The following is a 25,767-nucleotide window of genomic DNA, read 5'->3' as shown; positions in this document are numbered from 1 at the left end:
TGTCATGTGGTGCAGCAGCCATATTAGCTTGAAAGCCGATATTTAAAAAAGAAAAAAATTATGAATTTAATTAAAATGAAATTTATTTAAAATTAAATTGTAAATTTAATCATAAAAGAACTTAGGGTGGGGGGGGGGGGGGGAAATGCTCGACATCGCCTTACCCTCCTCTTGGGGTGGGGGAGATGCTAGATATCGCCTTACCCTCCTCTTAGGGTGGGGGTGGGGGGATGCTCGAGGTCGCCTTCCCCTACTCTTGGGGTGGGGGAGAGGGGGGAGGTGGTGGGGTTGGGGGAGGATGCTAGAGATCGCCTTACACTCCTCTTGGGGTGTGGGTGGGGGGATGCTCGAGATCGCCTTCCCCTACTCTTGGGGTGGGGAGTGGGGGGGGGGGGGGGGAGATGCTGGAGACCACCTTGCCTTCCTGTTAGTGGAGTGGGGGGTGAGGGGTAATTCTAAAGATATATTTGTCCTGTTGGGGAGAGGGGGAGGGACATGTTAGACATCGCGTTACCCTCCTCTTGGGGTGGGGGTGGGGGGGGGGGGTATGCTTGAGACCACCTTCCCCAATATTTGGGTGGGGAGGGGGAGGGGTGGGGGTGGGGAGGGGGATGCTAGAGATCGCCTTCCCCTACTCTTGGGGTGGGGGAGGGGGGGAGGGTGAGGGGTGTGGGGGAGTGTATGCTAGAGAACGCCTTCCCCAATATTTGGGTGGGGAGGGGGAGGGGTGGGGATGGGGATGCTAGAGATCGCCTTTCCCTACTCCTGGGGGGGGGGGGGGGAGATGCTGGAGACCACCTTGTGCTCCTGTTAGTGGAGTGGGGGTTAGGGGTAATTCTAAAGATGTCTTTGTCCTGTTGGGCAGAGGGGGAGGGGGAGGGACATGCTAATGTTACAATGCTCTCTTTTCAACATGCGATGTTTAAACAAATTTCTGTCCTCACCTCTAATCCTTCCCAGGGAAACTCTCATTTCCTTCACTGCATTAATGTAATATTTATTGCAAATAATCCATCGGACATAATCCATAACTGTATTTATTGTAATCCTCTGTGTTGTTAATTTTTGTGCACCCGTCTTTTTGACAGACTTTCCCCCGAGCTGGTATCGTAAAGGAGAAAACAAAAATAAAAATGTGCTGTTTGTGTAGGGTCATAGATCTACCAGGATTTCGGTTTCGGTGTTTCCAAGAACAGTCGGATCGAGGATTACAATCCAGGAGGAGAGGGACGGGACGGGACGGGACGAGACGGGGCAGGACGGGACGGGACGAGCTGGGGCGGGACGGGACGGGGCGGGCGTGAGAGGCGAGTGGCACTCCGAAGGGCGCGGCATGCTGGAGAAGGTTCTGATTTTCTCTCGTTCACTACTAGGTCAATATAATGGGTTCTGTGCAACTACAAACTTCGTGCCAAGTCCACGATTGAAAAACAACGGAACTAAATGTAATTATTCTCATGCACCATGAACGGGAGTGGTAAAATGGCCGATCTGTGGCTTCAGTTCTTTATCTGACGCCAATTGGCCAATGAGCCATCAACGACCACGTGATGGATATCGGTGATTCTGAGGAGGAGGAAGAAGAAGAATGACTTGCGTTCACAGGAAGGATTCAACAACGACGAGAACCTCCGGGTGATCTTATAAACGTTGAACTGTAACTGTGACGAAGAGTCGAAGATCCCCGTGATCGGATCGGATCGGATTGAGCCGTGTCCTTTTGTCCTCCATGCTCGGCTCCGCGTCCTTTTGTCCTCCGTGCTCGGCTCCGTGTCCTTTTGTCCTCCGTGCTCCAATCCTTGTCCTTTTGTCCTCCGTGCTCGGCTTCTTGGCCTTTTGTTCTCCGTGCTCGCCTCCTTTTCTCCTCCGTGCTCGGCTCCTTTTCCTTTTGTCCTCCGCGCTCGGCTCTTTTTCCTTTTGTCCTCCGTGCTCGGCTCTTTTTCCTTTTGTCCTCCGTGCTCGGCTCCGTGTCCTTTTGTCCTCCATGCTCGCCTCCTTGTCATTTTGTCCTCCGTGCTTGGCTCCGTGTCCTTTTGTCCTCCGTGTCCTTTTGTCCTCCGTGCTCCGCTCCATGTCCTTTTGTCCTCCGTGCTCGGCTCCGTGTCCTTTTGTCCTCCGTGCTCGGCTCCGTGTCCTTTTGTCCTCCGTGTCTTTTTCCACAAGCGGCTGAAACAGTGATCGGTTCGGATCTTCTGAGGAAAAGGTTTGTTCGGAGATTCTCATTTTATTATTAGTACTGAGAAAGATATTCTGTAATACGATCATTTGAAGTGATTATTTATAATATTAATAGAGAGATAGGGCAAACATTATGATTATACATAGCACGATATGACAAAGAGTTGTGGATGGATTATCATTATGACGAAACTCGTGGGATGAGATGGGTTTTTTGAGAAGAAGAAGAAGCGGATTCGATTTAGGTTCAGGTCTGAATCCAGATCCGGTCTGTCAGTGGATACAAAACGTTACCTGTTTATCCTGGTGGAGGTTTGTGCGATACAGAGTGACGTTCGATCACGTGACATAAATTATCAATTTTTTTTTAGATATTGTTGCGGTTTTTAGAACCTTCACATGTAAATTTAGTATTAAATTCCCTCAGGCCACATAAAAAGAAAAAGTTGTTGAGCGTCCTTTTTTCTCAAAAGTTCGGGTAGGGAGGGAGGTTTTTATTTTTATTTTTTAAATTTTTTTCCTACTTTCCATTGAGTTTTGTTGACATGGAAAAATATGAAATAGACTCCTTTCTCCTCAAAATGATTTCATTTCTTCATTCATTGGCTTCCATCCTGTGATCCGTGGCCGTGTCTGCAGCCAACACAAATTTGAGAAATGAGCCAAGAGTCATTGTCACATCAGAAACTTTGCAAGCTGGTGAAACTTTCGTCATGTCAGTTTTACTGGGGCCGGCGAATACTTTGACAAAAGTACCGCGTGTATCGTCAGGCAATGGCTCCCTATCCCCATCATACTTGCCGTCTGAGAACTCTGCATAGAAGTCCGAGATTGTAACATCCAACTCGATATTGCACGCAAACCAGTCCTTCACCGTCTTGGAAGAGCCCTCATGGGCTATTGATGCGATCACAATAGGCATTTCAAGCCGATTCTAGCACGAATCAATACAGATTTCAGCGGGAAAAATCTCACACAATAGCCGCCATGAATGGCCAACGTAAAATGGGTGAAGTTGCCCGGCAGCACTTGCGACGCTCTGCGCAGCACGCACTGCGCATGCGGTGCAGAACGGCGCCAAATTTGAATGTGAAAAGATCGTTTTTTATGATTTTTTTCAAAATAAAAAATAAAAAAAGTTTCGGGTCAGGTGTGTTTCGTAGGGTCGGGCGGGGACGATCAACAACTCTTTTTTTATCTGGCCTTATAAATAAACCCCTGTGTACATTTCCCCTTAATTGGCTGTTAATTGAAATAATTGCACCTTAGTTAGTCCACATTGCAACACGTAGCAAATCATAGGACCTCTCTATAGTTATATCGTTATTCTGTTTCAGGTAAGGCCATGTTTCCCATAGTTGAATCTGCGTTGCATCAATCAAATAAGATAGATCCCTTTCGTTCCCTTCAACAGGGTGCGAGTGGTTTTCCATTCCTGCAAGCCGCCATTGCCATGTGCTCATCTCGGGGAAGAAGGGGGGCGTGGCACCTCATCGTCATCAGAGGTGGTGTCAGCCAGCCCTAACAGCCAATCAGCACCGCGGTGAGCGACCAGGTAGGCGTGCCCTCGTAGCCCGCGGCTGGATTTCGGGGAGGGCAATAAAAAGAGGAGTGAGGGACTGCTTATGCAGTTGAGTGAGGGAGCACGAACCAAGCAGTTCTGTGGAGGGAGGCGCTTGAGTGATGACCAAGTTCGGAGTTCTGTGGAGTGAGGTACGAGAGAGTGACGCTGCTTCAAACACCTCCGCCACCCCCCCGCCGCGTGAAGCTTTAACACCCTGCCGCAAGCAACCCCGCCGTGTGAACCAGAGTGCGGGGAGTCGGCAGCCGCTCACCTCCAGCCCTGCCGTTCTGCACGGACCTGAACCTCATCCTTCCAGCCCGGTTGTCCCACCTGAACCTCACTCTTCCCTCCATTAAATTCCTGCCTGCAATTCCCCATTGGTATACGTGAGTTTGTCTTGTTTTGTCTTGTCCTGGGGTTCCATAAGTAAGCTTGTTTAAGGAATTGCTCTGTGTCCTTCTGCTCCTTCCATTTCCTGTATTTTACTTTTATTTCTGCTCTTCTTCTTTGGTTTTGTAAATAATTAATAAATGTCTGTTATTTCTTACCCGTTTGGTTTCCTTCTCATCCGATCGCTTTAGTGATTTCCCCATTGAGTTCCTGTGGCGCAATTTCGGCCAACGCTTTATAATCGGGTTAGTCATTGATAACGGCCTGCGTCGCAGCTCGCTTCGCTCGGCGCAATCAATCAATTACGCTGCGGCACGGGCGGGAGTATTTCCTCGCGTACCGGAAGGCGCTGGTACTTAGGTCATAGGAAGGATAGGCCCAATACCCTATTCAGCGCTGACCGGGCGTGACGTCATACTTCCAGGACCGGCGGAGATGGCCAGCTTAACAGGACAAGGGGATTAACCCCCCTTGCTAACGGGAGTGCCGTCCCCCAGTTCCATAACAATATATATTGGGGGAAATGCCAGGGGCAAAGAAAAGGCCCCTTTATATGGTATGTGCGTATGAGATGGGGGGGGGGGGGGGGATGTCAATAACTTCCAAGTTCCAAGAATAAGAACCAAGTTCCAGAGGGGGAACCAAGTAATGCTCTTCAAAAGTTTCTATAAAGGGGTGCCCAACATCTGGCAAATAAAATACATTTACTTCTTCATGCAGCTGTGTGAATGAAATTGGCATTTTCCCCAAGAATGTCCCTTCTTTTCTATAGTTTGCCACATGGCACATACCATATAAAGGGGCCTTTTCCATGCCCCTGGCATTTTCCACAATAATTAATGCTAACAGACTGGACAGCCAGCTTATCGTGCATCCGAGGGCCCAGACTAGACAGCTTAAAGGTGAGTGCACATACCTGTAGACAATACTACAAGCCCTTCCCACATTGGACTAAATAAATAAATACATAAACTTCTCTCTTTCTTAAAATACACAGTTTTGTTGAAAAAACCGAAAAAGGGTGACTTTTTAAGAAAAAGGGGATTTTGGTGTGTGTGTGTGTGTGTGTGTGTGTGTGTGTGTGTGTGTGTGTGTGTGTGTGTGTGTGTGTGTGTGTGTGTGTGTGTGTGTGTGTGTGTGTGTGTGTGTTGTGTGTGCGCCTTCATCATCTATGCTTTTCCATTCCACATTGTCCGAATGCCTTTCTTAGACAGCAACATTCCTAAAAAGCTATTTTATGGTACGGTTGCAGGTGAAATAATTAGGACTGTGTAATTAGGACTGTAAATAATCACTCTCCAACCACACAGCTCGGAGCTTGTCAATAAATTACAACAACTAGTCAGACGTATGTTAGCGCAGGGAGCTACAGTTGGTAGATTAAAAACAAGTTTTCTTTAATATCACAAAAAGGCACTAAATCGAATTAGTAAAATACAATACGAATTGTAAAAATATTATTCACGAGATATTTATGTAAATACAGTACAATATAAGAATTAAATATACAACAAATCAATGTTGCTAGGAATCGGTTGTTGCTAGGATACAGCAGCATGCCAAAAACCGTTATAGGTGACAGTTTCAACATTCGAAATACAGTTTGATCCAGATGTAGGTGGTGTGGCCGTGCTGGTTGGTAGATATGGTGTATTTAAGGTAAGATGTGCATGATTTAATGATATCATATAATTTAGTGTGTAAGGAAAGTTATACATATACCAGTGGGGTCACCCGTGGGAATCCCATGGGCATGGACGTGTGTGACATTTGGATATCTTGATTTAGATGCTGCACATTAAATTTTACAAAATGGTTACTGGCAATTCATCAGATCTGGAAATGGTGTAATGAATACAATTTATTTATTTCACATAATATGTGACCCCTCACTCCTCTCCACCTGACACTCTCCTCTCTCCACCCCCATGCCTCTCCAATCCCACTCCTCCTCACACTCCCCTCCAATACCTCCTCACACTCCTCTCCAATACTTCCTCACACTCCTCTCCAATCCCTCACACTCCTCTCCAATCCCTCACACTCCTCTCCAATCCCTCACACTCCTCTCCAATCCCTCACACTCCTCTCCAATCCCTCACACTCCTCTCCAATCCAATCCCTCACACTCCTGTCCAAATCCTCACACTCCCCTCCAATCGCTCCTCACTCTCCTCTCCAATCGCTCCTCACTCCCCTCTCCAATCGCTCCTCACTCCCCTCTCCAATCGCTCCTCACTCTCCTCTCCAACACCTAGCTCCTCACTCTCCAACCCATAGCTCCTCGCTCTCCAACACCTCGCTCCTCGCTCTCCAACCCCTAGCTCCTCATTCTCCACCCTCTAGCTCCTCACTCTCCAACTCCTTGCTCCTCACTCTCCAACTCCTCGCTCCTCACTCTCCAACTCCTCGCTCCTCACTCTCCAACTCCTCGCTCCTCACTCTCCAACTCCTCGCTCCTCACTCTCCAACCCCTTGCACCTCACTCTCCAACCCCTTGCACCTCACTCTCCAACCCCTCGCTCCTCACTCTCCAACTCCTTGCTCCTCACTCTCCAACCCCTCACTCCTCTCCAATTTCTCTCTCCTCTCCAATTCTCCTCATCGTTGTTTCAGCAGCATCCTGTGTGAGTCTGTGGTCACGTCGAGGGTCTCGTTCTCCCGTCTCGTTCTTTTTCTTGCTGCAGTCTAGTGGAGTCACCCATGGGAATCCCACGGGCATGGACGTGTGTGACATTTTGACATCTTGATTGAGATGCTGCATATTAAATTTTACAAAATGGTTACTGGCAATTCATCAGATCCAGAAATGGTGTAATGAACACAATTTATTTATTTCACATAATATGTGACCGCTCACTCCTCTCCACCTGACACTCTCCTCTCTCCACCCGCACGCCTCTCCAATCCCACTCCTCCTCATACTCCCCTCCAATACCTCCTCACACTCCTCTCCAATACTTCCTCACACTCCTCTCCAATCCCTCTCCAATCCCTCACACTCCTCTCCAATTCCTCACACTCCCCTCCAATCGTCCCTCACTCTCCTCTCCAATTGCTCCTCACTCTCCTCTCCAATCGCTCCTCACTCTCCTCTCCAATCGCTCCTCACTCTCTGCTCCAATCGGCCCTCACTCTCCAACTCCTTGCTCCTCACTCTCCAGCCCCACGCTCCCACTCTCCAACACCTAGCTCCTCGCTCTCCAACCCCTCGCTCCTCGCTCTCCAACCCCTAGCTCCTCGCTCTCCAACCCCTAGCTCTTCACTCTCCAATGCCTCGCTCCTTCCTCACCAACCCCAAGCTCCTCGCTCTCCAACCCCTCGCTCCTCAACCGCCTTGCTCTCCAACCCCTAGCTCCTTGCTCTCCAACCCCTCGCTCCTCGCTCTCCAACTCCTCGCTCTCCAACCCCTCGCTCCTCGCTCTCCAACCCCTCGCTCCTCGCTCTCCATCCCTTCGCTCCACCCTCTCCAACCCCTCGCTCCTCGCTCTCCAACCCCTCGCTCCTCCCTCAACAACCCCTCGCTCCCCAACCCCTCACTCCTTGCTCTCCAACCCCTCGCTCCTCGCTCTCCAACCCCTCGCTCCTCGCTCTCCAATCCCTCGCTCCTCGCTCTCCAACCCCTCGCTCCTCGCTCTCCAACCCCTCGCGCCTCGCTCTCCAACCCCTCGCACCTCGCTCTCCAACTCCTCACTCCTCGCTCTCCAACCCCTCTCTCCTTGCTCTCCAACCCCTCCCTCCTCGCTCTCCGACTCCTCGCTCCTCACTCGCAAACCCCTCGCTCCTCACTCACAAACCCCTCACTCCTCACTCGCAAACCCCTCGCTCCTCACTCTCCAACTCCTCGCTCCTCACTCTACAACCCCTTGCTCCTCGCTCTCCAACCCCTTGCTCCTCTCCAACCCCTAGCTCCTCACTCTCCAACCCCTAGCTCCTCACTCTCCAACCCCAAGCTCCTCACTCTCCAACCCCTAGTTCCTCACTCTCCAACCCCGAGCTCCACACTCTCCAACCCCTAGCTCCTCACTCTCCAACCCCTTGCTCCTCACTCTCCAACCCCTCGCTCCTCTCCAACCCCTAGCTCCTCACTCTCCAACCCCTAGCTCGTCACTCTCCAAACCCTAGCTCCTCACTCTCCAACCCCTAGCTCCTCTCTCCAACCCCTAGCTCCTCACTCTCCAACCCCTATCTCCTCTCCAACCCCTATCTCCTCTCCAACTCCTTGCTCCTCTCCAACCCTCCTCATCGTTGTTGCAGCAGCATCCTGTGCGGTTCTCCCATCTCATTTGTTTTCTTGCTGCATCCTGTTCAAGTCTGCGTTCTTCATCGACCGTCTCATTCATTTTGGAAATGGAAGTTTCCATGCAACGCATGAATTGCACAACGCAATACCTCTTCACACTCCTCTCCAATACCTCCTTACACTCCTCTCCAATACCTCCTCACACTCCTCTCCAATACCTCCTCACACTCCTCTCCAATACCTCCTCACACTCCTCTCCAATACCTCCTCACACTCCTCTCCAATACCCCCTCACACTCCTCTCCAATACCTCCTCACACTCCTCTCCAATACCTCCTCACACTCCTCTCCAATACCTCCTCACATGCCTCTCCAATACCTCCTCTCACACCTCTCCAATACCTCCTCTCACACCTCTCCAATACCTCCTCACACTCCTCTCCAATACCTCCTCACACTCCTCTCCAACATCTCACACTCCTCTCCAACACATCCTCACACTCCTCTCCAATCCCTCCTCACACTCCTCTCCAATCCCTCCTCACACTCCTCTACAATCCCTCACACACCTCTCCAATCCCTCACACACACCTCCTCTCCAATCCCTCACACACACCTCCTCTCCAATCCCTCACACACACCTCCTCTCCAATCCCTCACACACATCTTCATTTCCAATCCCTCACACTCCTCTCCTCTCCAATCCCTCACACTCATCTCCTCTCCAATCCCTCACACTCCTCTCCTCTCCAATCCCTCACACTCCTCTCCTCTCCAATCCCTCACACTCCTCTCCTCTCCAATCCGTCACACTCCTTTCCTCTCCAATCCCTCACACCCCTCTCCAATCATGCCTCACTCTCCTCTCCAATACCTCCTCACACTCCTCTCCAATACCTCCTCACACTCCTCTCCAATAGCTCCTCACACTCCTCTCCAATAGCTCCTCACACTCCTCTCCAATCGTGCCTCACACTCCTCTCCAATCGTGCCTCACACTCCTCTCCAATCGTGCCTCACACCCCTCTCCAATCGTGCCTCACACTCCTCTCCAATCGCGCCTCACACTCCTCTCCAATCGCGCCTCACACTCCTCTCCAATCGCACCTCACACTCCTCTCCAATCGCGCCTCACTTGCCTCTCCAATCGCGCCTCACACCCCTCTCCAATTGCGCCTCACACGCCTCTCCAATCGCGCCACACACTCCTCTCCAATCGCCCCTCACACTCCTCTCCAATCGCGCCTCACACTCCTCTCCAATCGCGCCTCACACTTCCCTCCAATTGCGCCTCACACTTTCCTCCAATCGCGCCTCACACTCCCCTCCAATCGCGCCTCACACCCCCTCCAATCACGCCTCACACCCCCTCCAATCGCGCCTCACACTCCCCTCCAATCGCGCCTCACTCTCCTCTCCAATCGCGCCTCACTCTCCTCTCCAATTGCTCCTCACTCTCCTCTCCAATCGGCTTTCCCACGTCTTGTTTCTCTCGTTTTTCTCCCGTCTCGTTCTTTTTCTTGCTCCATCATGTTCAAGTTTGCATTGACGTTCGTCGATGGACTCGTTCACCTGTCTCATTCGTTTTCTTGCTGCATCCTGTTCAAGTCTGCGTTCTTCATCGAGCGTCTCATTCATTTTGGAAATAGAAGTTTCCATGCAACGCATGAATTGTCACGATCCTCACGAGAAATCTCGTAATCATCAAATGACAAATGGCAAGTAAATTATATTGTGGAAAATTGAAGATTTCAAATAAATCTCTTTAAAGTGTATGCGCACATAACTAATAAAAAAAAACGAAGAAATATCTCTCGGTAATTTCGTGAAACATATTTTACTTCCGGATAATAATGTTGAATGAAATAAAAACGAAGAAATATATGTCGGCATCATTGTTGACGTTTTTGTGACAACTGTCATCAAACGAAAAAGTAATATATCTTAACAGAAAAGAAAAAGCGAATTTTTAATATATGTTGACACGTTGCCGTCGGTGTCAAGTTGGGCAACGACAACGTATGATACATCATGACGTGATTTTAAAATATATATCTGCATTTTCCCGCGTGTGTGTGAATGTTCTCAATTATTGCTGACACTGAGTCTAAAACCATCGATAAAAATGAAATCAGATGGTGAGTTAGATTGGAGATAAAGGCATGAGAGAGACTCAATGGCCTTGAAGTTACAGGCCTTTGAGAATTCATTTCGTTCTATAAACGGAAACTTTCATCGGATTTTCTTCCCGTTTTTTTTCAACCGAGTCTAAAACTATGTTAGCGACTGTGAAAAATGAAATGATATATCGAATTTGATTTGAAATAAAACTGGGAGAGAGAGCAAGACACCACAGGCCTACAAAACAGGCCTCAGAGCTATGCGAGTTAATAAAATGGTGGATATTTGTTTATTTGAAGCCTCTCCTAGAATGGGTGGAGCTACTCTCTCAACGGAGTAAGCCACACCCCCGGACAGACGGACAGAATCACCGTAGCCTATTATAATATAGATGATAATACATTAAATCCTATTGCGAGTGAAGTTGGAATAAATGATGTTTCATTAATGAGTTGACTGACTGCCTGGATGCAACTGAGGTTGTGGATCTACTGATGTAGCATCTATTGATGTGGATCCATGATTGAGGTTGTGGATCTACTGATGTACCATCTATTGATGTGGATCCATGATCGAGGTTGTGGATCCGCCGTTTGGAGACATTCTGGACTGAAAGGATCGAAACCTCGAGGAAGAACGGTGCCCATCTGATGATCCATGCAGTCGGGAAACTAGTCAATTTCACACAGGTTAAGGTTCTTGGTTTAGGTAAGGGAACTATGTTTTGAGGTTTAGAATTTAAATAAAGTTGATATGGGATGTTGTGAAATTAGCATCATTTTCAGCAATTCTTTCAATTATTTATATGTAAGTTTAGGAACAACCAATACTGTACAATTAATTAAATGCATTTTTAAATAAGAACTGAATAAAATAAATAAGAATTGAAAATCATAAGAGATAGAATTGTGAGAAACAAATTTTTTTTAAAAACAAGGTGTGTGTGTGTGTGTGTGTGTGTGTGTGTGTGTGTGTGTGTGTGTGTGTGTGTGTGTGTGTGTGTGTGTGTGTGTGTTAAAATTGGCATATCATTTATTTATCATGGTAAAAGGTACATATTTCATTTTCTCGCTCATTTTGGGAGCTCAAATAGTTTGTCATGTTCAAATTTGATGTGATGGTAGATAAGATCTGGTGATGATGTCACGGCCAACACATTTTTGAATGGCTCCGGTACCTCAAAATTTGGCACAATACCACTGTGGACATTTCTCATAATGATGCTGAAAATCAGGTTTAAGAATGAATACGTTTTAAAGACGAACAAATTGCATTTTGTTCATCGCACAAAACTTTATTCAAGACTATATAAAAGATTTGAAAAGAAAGAAGGAAAAAAATATTCAACCCAGATGGGGCTTGAACCCACAATCCCCAGCTTGGAAGTCTGATGCCTCACTCATTAGGCCAATAAAGGGGCGCCATTGAATTATCCACAACATATTTCCATAGAAGATGTCACCAAAAACATTCTGCCATGGCCTGCTTCCATGTGAAATCCCCATTCACATTAAGATTTCCAAACACATCACAATAATAACTCAATCACAGTTCATTTCCAACCTCACGACCACAAAAAACACAATACCTTTACACTTTACATAAGAAGAAGTAGATGTATTTTATATGCCAGACATAGGGCACCCCTTTATATGAACTTTTCTAGAGCATTGCTTGGTTCTTCCTAAGAACACGAGGGCAGTCCAGCATGCACACACAATTTTTTGAATGTCCCTTATTTTCTGTTTGGCATTTTCTACAAGCTATGGAATGTCCCTTCTTTTCTATACTTTGCCACATGGCACATACCCTATAAAGGGGCCTTTTCTATGCCGATGGCATTTCCCCCAAGAATGCCCCTTCCTGTAACATGCATTAGAAAGGAGGCGGTTATGATTGGATATGATAGATGTTTAAGATATGAAGGGCATAGACAAATTAAGTGCAGAATAATTATTCAGCAGAGATAGAGACAGGACCAGGGGCCGTAGCCTCATAAAGAAAAGAAGAGTTAATACAGTCGTAAGGTAATAGTCAGGCAGCTCAGCAAATGGATGTCTATGTTCTGGACAAAAGCACTAAATTTTCCCCACATGCTGCCCATAGCTTTAGCTTTCCATTTTTGGTAGGAACCACTTCCTCCGAATACATTATTTTTTTGCAGTATTTTCAGTGACTATAGCACATTAACAGTATTCCGTTTTAATTTTTTTTTCAAGTTTGATGTTCAGTTTCTTTTTTGTGTTACTAAAAATCGTCTGGTGCTTTTCTAAATGGTATAGTTGTAAACCTTGGCTCAGAAAATTGATGTTTAGACATCAAGATTGTGATCCTAAGTGGCCTAGAAGCTGAGATATTGGTAGACATAGGTTTTTTACGTGTCAGCGATCTTGGAAATCCAAGATGGCCTCCATATTGTATTCGGAGGAAGTGGTACCTATCAAAAATGGAAAGCTAAGGTAACTGGTAACAAGTGGGAAAAGTTAACGCTTTTGTCCGGAACGTCCATATCCATCTCAAATCCGGTCCTAATCTGCCTGACTATAAGGCTCTTTCACTCATTGAGTAGTTAATGCATGGTATGGTCTCCGAGAAAGGCAGTGACAACAGAACCAATAAATAAGTTTAAATTCGGATTAGATAGATACCTGGAAGCTTTAGAGATAGAAGAGTATCGGGATATTGGCAAGACGTTTGTGTCTTGAGTATGGATTGGGTGATTGTGTGTATCTGAGTGAAGTGAATTGGAGTGGAGTGGAGTGTCGTGTCTGCGGGGGATCTCGTCAAAGGGTAGTGTGTGGTTGATGCTGTGTGTTTTTTTTTCATCCAAGAACTGCCATCGCCCAAACGTATCCCCTCCCCCCACCCCACCCACCTCTGAAAAAATAACACAAAAGATTGCTTTTTCTCATTTTTATTTTATTTCAACAATTAAAATAATTGTACTTCCCCATTTGTAGTTGATGCGCTTGGCATATCCCTGGTTGTGCCACATCATCTCATCTACATTCCTCCCCTCATTCACCAAATGAAATTGCATCGTTTTGGCGGATAAACTTTGTCTGGTGTTGATGTGGCACAGCATAATGGGCCGAATGGTCTCCTCTAGTTTGCTCTGGGTTTATTTTTGTCTCTGTATATAATAACTCACATTCATTAGATGCTGATTGATAAGCAAACGTACAAAATGGGACACAGCGGTTGAACAAACTCGATGCAAAAGCCTGCATTTATTGGATAAAAATGTATTGGATTGTCAATGGAAATAACTCACAAAAATTGCAAACAGAGTAAAGAAAATAGCATGTATAACTTTTCTGTGATTAACATAAGCATTGTATCCTTCGCAGGTCATCGTTGAAATGGAGAGTTTCTTGGAATGGCTGAAGTTCCAAGGCCTCAGAGCAGAAACAGCCCAAGCAGTGATCGATAAGCTTGGAATTGAGAATCAGAAGGTTATTCGAGCTTGTACTGAGTCGGATGCATTGCGGACCGAGCTCCTCTCCCTCTCCAAAGAGAAATTACAATTTGCAATGTATGCTGATTTCTGTAAATTTATGAATTCTTTTTCAAAGCCGCAAGATGTCCAGATTGCAGGTTCTTCTCTTTTGGGAAGTATTTTCGTCAACTTGGAGAATGTTATTCGGGAACTTTCCAGTTTCTGTGAAAAGATTTTTGGATCCCCAAATGTGCACCGGGACAACGTTTCTGGTTTCTCTGGAGTCGGGTTCAGTGATGTCTGCAGTCTCCGCTCTCAGCATGAAGCGTCAAGAACCACGTCTGGTATGAGACTTTTTTTTATACCACATCGCATGTAAACAAATATCTTGGTCTTCCGCCATTGTTTTGTTTTGCATACTTTGAACTTGTGTAATCTCTTTTGGTGCAGTTTTGTATTGTCTAGTATGAATGTTTTTTTGATGTAGGGTACAAGCTAAATTTTTACCTCACCTGAAACATATTTCTGGGGAGCTTATGGGATGGCGCATGGTCAGTCCGTCCTTAGACACTTGCAAGTTCTTCTCTGAAACTGCTGATGCGATTGTGACCAAACTCTGCGAAGATTATATTTTGTGTGTTGGAACTCAAGTTTGTTCAGGGCATTAAAAAAATAATCGAGGTCTCAGGGGGTCTTCCGGGGGTCAAAGTGGGTCCAGGTTTGACCCACCCAGGTCCCGAAATTAGAACTACACAAACGATTTCGATGAAACATGACTACAACCTTCATCACCCGTGATGTGCAAAAGTTTGTTCGGGAATTTGAATAATCGGGGCTATTTCCCCCTTTTTTTTCTTTTTTGGAAATTGCATTGAATTCCAAGGTGTTCCGTGTTTAACGGTGCATTTAAGTTATCTGCAAGCAGAAAGTAGTTTGTTCCCTCTCTTTAGCCGTGGAAGGCTTATCCTTCTTATCCCACGCTTTTTGAAAAATATAAAGACGCTTCATCGTAGTCATTGTAATCGGCTCCATCCGTATGTCTGTCTGTCTGTCTGTCATTCTGTCTCCTCCTGAACAGTTGTGTAAAAATTCACATACTTGGTTGTTATGATCACCACCTGGCAATAAGGTGCAAGAGCAGTATCATTTTGACCCTGCCACCTGGGTACATTACCAAAAATAGGGGCAATAACCTTGGCGCTCACCTGGTGGAATAAACAGTATATTACACTGACAAAAGGTATTTTTAACCAGTTTCAATGATCGCTAGAAGACAGGGAAACATGTAGAATCATACAACCATAATCATAAGACTTTAAACAAACAAACAAAAAAAATACCTATTTCGAAGGGAAAACCCCCCTCCCCCCTCTCCCCCCATCCCGCATACTTCCTCAGACCCCAATTCTTGTAATGACTTCCAATGAAACTTATTTTCCGAAACAACTGATGGGATTGCAACCAAATTTGGCACAAATGATATTTGTTGTGTTGTGACTAAAGTTTGTTCACGGCATTAAAACAATTGGGTTCTATGGGGGTCTACCGGGGGTCAAAGTGGATCCAGGTTTAACCTCCCAAAATAGGAATTTGCTTTTTCCTCTGAAACTACACAAACTATTTCGATGAAACTTTCAAGTTCTTCGGTACATCATGGGTGTGATGAAGGTTGTGGTCAAGTTTCATTGAAATAGTGTGTGCAGCTTCAGAGGAAAAAGCAAATTACTGTTTGAGGGGAGGGGGGAGGGTGGTCAAACCTGGAGCCACTTTGACCCCTGGAAGACCTTGGACCTTGATTTTTTTTAATGCCATGAACACACTTTAGGCACAACACAACAAATATCATTTGCACCAAATTTGCTCGCAATCCCATTAGTGGTTTTGGAGAAGTTTCATGTGTTTACGGACGGACGGACGGACGACGCGCCATTGCATAAGCTCCCCTGAACTTTGTTCAGGACATTCAGAACTTCAATGTATAAGCTTCCCAGACCACGAACACACACACACACACACACACACACACACACACACACACACACACACACACACACACACACACACACACACACACACACACACCTCGACTCTGATTCTCGTATCTGAATCCATATTCAGATCTTCATAAACATCGAATCTATTTGTAATTGTTACACATACAACCTGTCCACCAAGTTTCGTCCAAATCCGTTCTTAACTTTTTGAGATATCATGTTATATATCGTTTTTGGTCCCAGCTCCCAATAGTAAAGAATCACTTTAAAAATTCTACTAGCCGGATCCGAATCCGGATCTTCACCCAAATCGAATCATTTCGTCCTTGTCACATAAACTACCTCTGCCAAATATCGTCCAAATCGTCAATAACTTTTTATGATATCTTGTTCACAGACGGACAGACAAACGTACAGGGGTGAAAACATAACCTCCATCCGCCTTTGGTGGCGGAGGTAAATATATTTGCACGTGCACACATAATCCGCCCGTCCAGATCGCAATTTGTGATGGGAGATAAACAGCCAATTAGTTGTACATGTTGAAACATCTGATTAGCCTGTGACACACCGCACATATCTTGAACATCCAATTTAAATGATGCAATTGCATAGAATCGCGGCCTCACAGACAATTATTGTTGAAGGGGATTCAGCACATTGCTCCTCATCGTAGGTTGATCCAGGTGAACTTACACAAGATTCAGCAGTGACCAAAATGATTCCTTTGAGGGTCTAAGGCTGGACAAATTTAATATTGCCATATTTCTTCAGAGGATTGCATCTATCCTCAAATATTCTCAATGCATGTCAGTGAACTGCTCTATTACTGTCCTCTTCTTCTTCCTCCTCCTGAGCTAATTCAAGCACTCCTAACACATCTATACGATATTCACCATCCCATGTTAACTCCCAATCACAAGTCCTGCACTGCTTGCTTCAAGTCCTACAATACACTCTTAAACATGCGGTTGCCAACATTTTAAGTTTTGTTGTTATTTAAACGCTTATGATTAGGTTTTGACAGCGCATCAGATAATCACTCTTCGGCGATTGGCGACTAACTTTGAACTGTTGACCATCGCACATTAGTGTTTCTACACACGTGTAATTCTTAAACACCTTTCGTAAATTCAGCCCTTTATCTTTTGAATTCAGAATACCGTATATTCCAGCGTACATGTCGAGGTCTTCTTCTTTTATGGTATGGACCTCAAACATCTGCAGCATTCGCTTATACCTGACAGATCTGTCCATAGAGGTTGCTTCTAACAAACCAGACTTGATCTGCTTAACAGAAACTTTCCTCCTTCAAGATGTCTCTGACTCCTTAGTATCTCTCCTGATTACTCCCTCCTCTGGTATAACAGACCTGAGCCTTGTCCTGGTGGCAGAGTTGCTCTCTATATCAGAACTCTATTCCTCAATCTCCCTGCATTGCCCTCACTCCACTACACCTCAGGAGTGTCTCCCTCCTCCAAATCCTGTTGGCGTCGTCAAATCTGTTTCTGGTGTTTGTTCCCCTTCCATCCCCTCCCTTACCTCAAACGACTACACAGCTGATGCCACACATGAAAACTCTGAATGCCTCAACTCTGCGTTTGCCTCTAAATCTTGTGTCCCAAACCCTCGCTCTCTGGACCCACCTTACCCAGTCGTACCCCGCTGATCCTGGATTCTGTATCCTTCTCTCCTGACAAGGTGAAGTTTCTGTCAAACCTCGACTCTGATTCTGCAACTACACCAGACGGCATCAGCCCAAGGGTCCGAAAATCCTGCCCTGCCGCTAAATCACATCCTCTCTCTGTTCTCTTCACCCTCTCTTTTGCTCAAGGTCATCTGCCATCAGCCATCTCTTTGGAAATCAGCCAACCTTACCGCTTCACTCATAAAGGTGCAAAAACAGATCCCTGCAACTACAGACCAATCAGCCTACTCCCAAACATCAGCAATGTCATGGAATCCATCGCATCCTCTAGTAAATCCTTGCGCTTCTTCAATGGCTTGATCTCTGATTATCAATTTGGATTCAGACAAGGACACTCGACTCGCGCCATGGTGCTTTTGCGGTCTCAAAAATGGACGGATGTCCTCAATGTCAAACAGGAAATCAGAGCCATCTCCCTTGACATATATTGTGCCATCGATATGGTCTGGCACCCTGACCAGCTCTCCAAACTCTCCTTCGATAGTATCCATGGAAATCTCCACGCATGGCTTGCGGAATTCCTCTTCTGTCGCAGTCAACATATGGCCCTGAATGGAATTCTCTCATCTCCCCTTCCTGTTCAGGCTGGAGTTCCTCGAGGCAGTGTTCTGGGCCCTGTGCTTTTTCTGGTCTTCATCAATGATCTCTCCGACTCTCCAGACAATACTCTATCTCGTTGCTGAGGACTCCACTCTCTGCCGCTCCATATCTCAACCCTGAGATCGGCAGGCCTCTTCACTCTCTGCAAACCTGGACAAAATCAGACTGGTCAAACAAGTGGAACATGTCTTTCAATCCTGACAAATCTCGCACTCTCACTTTGTCTCTCTGAAAAGACTGTTGGGAAAAACCTCCCAACGACTTCCTCAACAATCCTCTCGAAGAAGTTCTGTCACTCAAGTTTATGGGGTCTCACCATCAGCCATGATCTTTCCTGGGAAAACCACATTTCCAAAGCTGGCCTCCAAAGCCTGTCGAGGACTGGGCATCCTCGTCGTGTGAAGTCCTTCCTTGGCACCTTTGAGCTCCTCACCACATGCAAAGCTTTCAACCACAGTCTGATGGAGTACTGCTCTACCTTCTGGGTTGGTGTTCCTTCCTCACAACTATCTCGGTTTCACGCTGTAGAAATTAAAGCTTTCAGAATCATTGGTATCTCCCATGATGAAGCCGATTCTGATGGCCTTTCACTTGCTCACCGCAGGCAGATTGGTGGTCTTTCTGTCTTCTACCGTCTCCTCTCCGGCCTAGCTCTCCCAGCAATGTCTGTGCTCTTTCCCCCAAATATTCATTCAGGATGCACAAGGTCTGCCAGTAAACCTCTTCATGTGAAACTGCCAAAATCAAGTCTCTCTGGCCTCTGCTCACCTTCACGCTTTCATTCCTCTTTTCTCCCACGTCTGGAACAAACTCCCACACTCTCTTCAATCCCACTCCTCCCTCCAGGTCTTTAAAACATCTGTTCACCACTTATCTTATCTTCCCCCATCCAAAACCTTGATCTTTTCTACCCCCTCTAATTTCACCCGATCCACAATTTTGAAATACCAACTTCTTTCCTGGAAGTCCTTGTAGTATCCTTGTGTTTTATACTTCTACCACCACCACCACCCCCCCCCCCCCATTGCCACGCCTCCTCCCCCCCAAGCCCTCTCCCTCCCACAGATCTCCCGATGTCCATGCTGTTGTGTTTGTGTGCTTCCCCTTCTCTCCCCATCTTGTCTACCGCTCCCCTTATTATATACTTTGTGTGTCTGTTTTGATTTTTTGTGTGATAAATGTTAGCTCTTTCACGAGCCTCGATCCTGTATACAAAAAAAATAATCTTTCAGCTTCCCCCATCCTAAACCTTGATCTTTTCTACCCCCGTTGATACACCTCAAATCCACCTCTTTCAATCTCAGACTTCATTCCTGAAATTCCTTGCAGTGTCAATTTGTTTTATACAGTGTACCATCCCCTCCCTCCCCACCCCCAGCCCTCTCCCTTACACAGATCTCCTGATGTCCCTGTTCTCGACTGTTGTTTTGCTTGTGTGCTTCCCTCTCTCTCCCCATCTTGTCTCCTGCCCTCTTTATAATATTGTTGTGAATTTTGGGGTAGGGCATATATAGATTTAGGTAGATCTGTATAGGTATCATGCTTTGTCTGTCAAGTTGGAACAATCTCGACGTGAAGTCCTGTTAGCCCGGTTTGTCGGATCAAGTGTGTACCTGTGATCATACGAGGATGATCCAGTAATAGGTAGAATAGGGACTAAGATAATTCCCCTTTGTATCAAACCTGGTGATCAATCCATCGTCCTGTATGGCAACGCACTCCTATAGACACTTAGCCAGACCCTTAGCTGCACACATTAATTAATTTCCCTCTCCCACAATAAGACGTTCAGAACCACGGGTAGGAAACCAGTTCTGGGCACCGCCGATGGTGCCGCAGTCAGCCACATCACCAGCTGGCATAGCAGGCAAACATCTTGCAAGGCAGGCTGGGGCCACGCCCACCTCACACGTGATTGGTCAAAAGGGTTTTGATGGGAGGATCACACCATGGGGTAAGAAGCTGGCCACTGATTGGTGGAAGGAAGGTGGAAGGAATCGGCAGACTGATTGGCCACCGACCGATGACACCTCGGCCAATCAGTGAGGAAGGCGCAAAAAAGAGCCACAACAAGCGACGCTCTGGTTGGAGGGAAAGCGAGTTGACGTCAGATGATCGCCAGTAAAACCTCTTGCTAGCTGGCATTTTGAGCTCTTCCCTTTGCCCTCTTGCATTGGACTGTCTCTCTGTGCTGGACCTTCTTGCTTCGGACTTTGGTGGAGGAATGAGGAGTTCGAAAGTTGGTGGAGAGACCAGCACCGACGATTCTCTTCCCCTGTGTTCACATACGAATGACGTGCGAGGCTTGTGGTTGGAGCGCTGATGAGCGATTGCGCGGGCGCGCCGAGGACCGCCCCGCGCCAACGACCAGGCAGTTCCCGCCAACACCAGCGCTGTGTTAGATGAACGTGCTCGGTTCCAGACTATCCTTGACGAGGACACACACTGCAGACAGATAAGACGCACCATGCAGAAACATACAACGTTTATTTTTCATATATCCTCACCATCTGTACGTGTGTGTGTGTTTGTAATAGGATTGCTCGAGTTAGAGGGATTATACCGGTGCATTTTATTTTGGATTTATCGGTATCCGTACAATAAATAGTTTATTTTTGTACATTGAATTTGGTTCTCGCTTGAGTTAATTTCCACAGGGAGAAGACATCATCGGGGCCATGAAGGTAAGCCGCGGCATTTTCCCCCAAAGCCCCCTCTTGTGTATGATCCACCATTGAATTGATTGTCGCCTCATTAAGCTCGATTCCATCCATGCACGCTCTGTCTTCACAGAGCGTCCACACGGCAATATGTTTTATGTTCGCTCTTACACGATCCTCGAACTTGTATACCAAAAAAAATGTCACGCTGAGGTGAGCAGGTCCTTGTGGGCTTACTTGAGAAGGATATGGAGAGCTCATGGCCCAGGAAGCTGCATATGAGTGTAAAATTGTGGGAGAAGGACCAGAGGGGCAGTAGTAGAGGTGCCGAAAGCGATCGAGGACCCAACCCTCCCCTTACGCCCCCCCCCCCCACCCCACCACCAGCCCCTAATGGCTCGGAATAGTGAGTGGGTCGCCGTTGCGTTTGAGTAGGTGCTGTTGTTGATTAGTCCACTAATGGCACAGATGATGATGAAAATGCAGGAGGGACAGGCTGACTGGCATTCGGAGTGACATGCATGCGGAGCAGGCAGAGGTAAAGGCTGATATGAAGGTTATGGGCAATGAGATAGCCGCAACGCTCAAGGCTGTACGGGGATAGGTGAGCATGTGGATGGTGTACGGAACGAGATGGGAGCAGGTGAGGCTAGAATGATGGAGATAATTTCGATAAAAGAAGAGGTAAATGGACTTAAACAGGGAGTACAAGGACATGTGGAGGAGCAAAAAGAACTGAAGAAGCAAATCAGAAGAAACACAGGATCTAAGGGCAGCTCAGAAGGATGTAAAAAGGGAAATGCTGGCAAGTAAGAAAAGAATGTAAAATGGGACATAATGGCCGAACACAGAAGATAAAAGAAATGGGATGAATGATTAGAGACAAAAGAACGGAAAATGAAAGAAAGAATGGAAGACACAAAAGTAATCTCAAGCACAAGAAGACAAGTGAGAGAGAAAAGAATGTTAAGGAGCAGATCATGGAATGTGTTGAAACAATGTGTAAAGATCAGGATAACGCATGGCAGGTGCAGGTGGAGAGGATAGGAGCGATCAAAGCGGACCATGACGAGGTGAGGATGTGTAAGCTGGAGCAAATTCATGTTGTGAAAGGGTGTGTGCTGAGCTTGGGTGCAATAACGAACCTGGGGTTCCTTTGAATGCCGAGCCTGAGTATAACAGAGTGTGTGCCGCGAGCATACAGAGTGGGTGCCGCGAGCATGCAGAGTGGAGTGCATGAACGAGCGAGAGTACGGGTCTTGCACTGACTCAGACGGGCGTAACCATTAGCTCGACTGAGGGGAGGGCTGAGCCTCCCGAACGGGAAATATTTTAGATGCTGGGATGTTCTGGTCCTGTGTGCGGGAGATTAAAAAGAACAGCTTTGTAATCCGTACAGGTCCAAGGGAGGTCACATTTCAACACACTGCATGTCTTGTGTGTTAACAGTCCATGCCGGGCAAAACTAAAGTTTGTTCACGGCATTAAAAAAGTCGGTGTCTAATGGGGTCTACCAGGGGTCAAAGTGGATCCACGTTTGACCTCCCCCCCCCCCCCCCCCCTTCCCCCAAAATAGGAATTAGCTTTTTCCTCTGAAATTACACAAACTATTTCGATGAAACTTGACCACAACCTTCATCACCTGTGATGTACCAATGTTTGTTCACGGCACAAAGAAAATCGAAGTCTAAGGGGCTCAACGGGGGTGGCGGAGGGGAGGGGAGGGGGGTGGATACACCACCCATGCTGTACCAAATTTGTTCATGGCATTAAAAAAATCTTTTCCCCTTTGGGGTTGTACGGGGGGTAGGGGCTGCCCTCTAAAATAGGTATTTCCTTTCTTCTCAGAAACTACACGTACAATTCCAATGAAACTTGACCACAACATTCCGTTCATCCACCAGATTTTCCTGGCATTTACAAAAACGGGGTCTTAGGTAGTCTATGGTGGAAGGGGGGGTGGGGGGGGGGTGGGGTTGTTAATTCTGCTTTATTCTACCAGGTGAGCACACATGGGTATTGCCCTTATGTTTATATTTCAATTGAAGTATACATTCCATGACGTAACATGTTCGATGAACTCTCAAGATGGTTCTCGATCTCATTACCCTGCAAAAGACTGATGCTGATTTGAATACAGGTGATGTCCATCCTGTAAATGTGGAAGGCAGACAACACAACGATACATCTGTCACAGAAGATTCAAAATGTCCTCCTGCAAAGGAAGGTTCAGATGATAGTCACATGACAAACGGAAGTGAATCCCGTTTTGCAATTGGTGAGTGGAAATGTAAACAATTTACACATGTACGAACTCTTGTGTTGATAAATTATAAAAGTTTCGGGAAAATGTTTGTGTGTGTGTGTGAGGTGTGTATTTTGTGTATTTTGTGTGTGTATTTTGCATTTTGATTTTGACCCAAAAAAAAAATGGTGTGTTCTTTGTTTCTGTAGAACAATCCAGAAGTAATCTGGGACAAATAAGGTCCAGACACAGCTTGACAGTGAAGAAGAAGCCTTTTTTGAAGAAACAATTACAAAATCAAGACTCGCTTCCCATAAAATACAAGTGCAAGTCTGGGCCTTGCAACACCAAGATTAATATTAAATTAACCAAATGCAAAACGGTTCGAGAAAGGGGAATACGTTATAAGTGTAATGTGTGCAAAATGGATTTTGCTTCAATGACTAACATCAAAATACACATGAGGATCCACAATGGAAAACACCCCCACAAGTGCTCTATCTGTGATAAAGGTTTCTTGACAAAAAACAATTTGAATAAACATATGAATATGCATACAGGAGGGCATCTACACAAATGCTCTATATGTGACAAATGTTTCTCTCAAAAAGGCAGTCTGAAATTACATATGAGGATCCATACAGGAGAGCGACCACACAAATGCTCGATATGTGATAAAGGTTTCTCTCGAAAAGGCAATTTGAAATCACATATGAGGATCCATACAGGAGAGTGTCCTCATAAATGCTCGATATGTGAAAAAGGTTTCTTTCAAAAAGGCAATTTGAAAATCCATACGAGGATCCATACAGGAGAGCGACCACACAAATGCTCGATATGTGATAAAGGTTTCTCTCTTAAAGGCCATTTGCAATCACATATGAGGATCCATACAGGAGAGCGACCTTACAAATGCTCGATATGTGAAAAAGGTTTCTTTCAAAAAGGCCATTTGAAATCACATTTGAGGATCCATACAGGAGAGCGACCTCAAAAATGCTCGATATGTGACAAAGGTTTCTCTCACAAAGACCATTTGAAATCACATATGAGGATCCATACAGGAGAGCGACCTTACAAATGCTCGATATGTGATCAAGGTTTCTCTCAAAGCAACAGTTTGAAATTGCATTTGAGGATCCATACAGGAGAGCGTCCTCACAAATGCTCGATATGTGATAAAGATTACTCTCACAAAGGCAGTTTGAAAATACATATGAGGAGCCATACAGGAGAGCGTCCTTACAAATGCTCGATATGTGATAAAGGTTTCTCTGACAAACGCAGTTTGCAACTACATATGAGGACCCATACAGGAGAGCGACCCCACAAATGCTCGATATGTGACAAAGGTTTCTCTCGAAAAGGCAGTTTGAAAATGCATATGAGGAGCCATACAGGAGAACAACCTCACAAATGCTCGATATGTGTTAAAGGTTTCTCTCGAAAAGGCAGTTTGACGTTACATATGAGGGTTCATACAGGAGAGCGACCCCACAAATGCTTGATATGTGATAAAGGTTTCTCTCAGAACAACGGTTTGAAAGTACATATGAGGATCCATACAGGAGAACGACCTCACAAATGCTCGATATGTGATAAAGGTTTCTCTCACAAAGGCCATTTGGAATCACATATGAGGATCCATACAGGAGTGCGTCCTTACAAATGCTCGATATGTGATAAAGGTTTCTCTCAAAACAGCACATTGAAAATACATATGAGGATCCATACAGGAGAGCGACCGCACAAATGCTTGATATGTGATAAAGGGTTCTCTCAAAATAGCAAATTGAAATTACACATGAGGACCCATAGAAGAAAGCAAGCAACCTCACAAATGCTCGATATGTGACAAAGGTTTCTCTCAAAAAGGCAATTTGAAATTACATATGAGGATCCATACACGAGAGTGACCTTACAAATGCTTGATATGTGATAAAGGTTTCTCTCAAAAAGTCAAAAAAAATAAACCTGAAATTGTCCCAGTGATCATCGGAGCAACAGGGAATATGGATGATCAAGAAAACCCAAAGTGATTACTTAACCCTACGATGCATTTGGGTACGATACCCCTACTCCTCCATTCGGTGGTCTTTTATGCCCTCAGGCTGTTGTTTTTTTGTTTTGCAATAACTGTTGTAAAAACGTTTTTAACCAAGATCTTTCATATTTGCTTCGAAGAAAGGGTGGTGCATGTCCCTGTGTGTGTGGATTTTTTTTCCCTTGAGGATTGGGGGAAAATTTTTGTTCTGTTTTTTTTTATCCCATCAAATTGCCTGGGGGCAAGATTTTGTTTTTGCGATAACTTCTGACAATCTTCTTCTGATAAAATCTGACAATCTGCGTCTTCTGACAATCCAGACTTAATCTGCTTAACAGAGACTTTCCTCCTTCAAGATGTCTCTGATTCCTCAACATCTCTTCCTGGTTACTCCCTCTTCCGGTATGATAGACCTGAGCCTCGTCCTGGTGGTGGGGTGGCTATCTTTATCAAAAACTCTCTTCCTCATTCTCCTTGCACTGCCCTCTCTCCTCCTCACCCCCAGGAGTACCTCTGGCTATGGCTTCCTCTCCGCTCCCACCTTTTGTTCATATGTGTTCTGTACCGTCCCCCAAACAGTG

The 25,767-nt window shown here is 45.9% G+C and overlaps 1 protein-coding gene across 2 annotated transcripts; it reads left to right on the top strand.

Annotated features, from left to right (window-relative positions):
- The first annotated feature begins 1,550 nt into the window (after positions 1–1,550).
- Positions 1,551–25,250, top strand: LOC137419039 (uncharacterized). 2 transcript variants are annotated; one of them, XM_078770541.1, is made up of 6 exons: positions 1,714–2,203; positions 3,593–3,733; positions 3,947–4,128; positions 13,847–14,279; positions 23,038–23,175; positions 23,352–25,250. In XM_078770541.1, the coding sequence occupies exons 4-6, from the start codon at positions 13,859–13,861 to the stop codon at positions 24,995–24,997; spliced, it is 2,205 nt and encodes a 734-aa protein (XP_078626667.1). In that variant the 5' UTR covers positions 1,714–2,203; positions 3,593–3,733; positions 3,947–4,128; positions 13,847–13,858; the 3' UTR covers positions 24,998–25,250. The 2 variants fall into 2 exon arrangements, with proteins under 2 accessions (XP_078626668.1, XP_078626667.1); XM_078770542.1 differs by having other exon boundaries at positions 1,551–2,203; positions 3,593–4,122.
- The last annotated feature ends 517 nt before the right edge of the window (positions 25,251–25,767 follow it).

Source organism: Myxine glutinosa, chromosome 1, assembly GCF_964187855.1.
Source record: "Myxine glutinosa chromosome 1, kmMyxGlut1.1, whole genome shotgun sequence".
NCBI lineage: Eukaryota > Metazoa > Chordata > Myxini > Myxiniformes > Myxinidae > Myxine > Myxine glutinosa.
The sequence above is the reverse complement of the archived record's forward strand: the minus strand, read 5'-3'. Positions and strand labels throughout refer to the sequence as shown.

Coding starts and splice junctions, on each gene's coding strand:
- LOC137419039 (XM_078770542.1), top strand. CDS start 13,859: ATGGAGAGTTTCTTGGAATGGCTGAAGTTCCAAGGCCTCAGAGCAGAA. Junction 14,280..23,037: donor AGCGTCAAGAACCACGTCTG/GTATGAGACTTT, acceptor ATTTGAATACAG/GTGATGTCCATCCTGTAAAT. Junction 23,176..23,351: donor TGAATCCCGTTTTGCAATTG/GTGAGTGGAAAT, acceptor TTGTTTCTGTAG/AACAATCCAGAAGTAATCTG.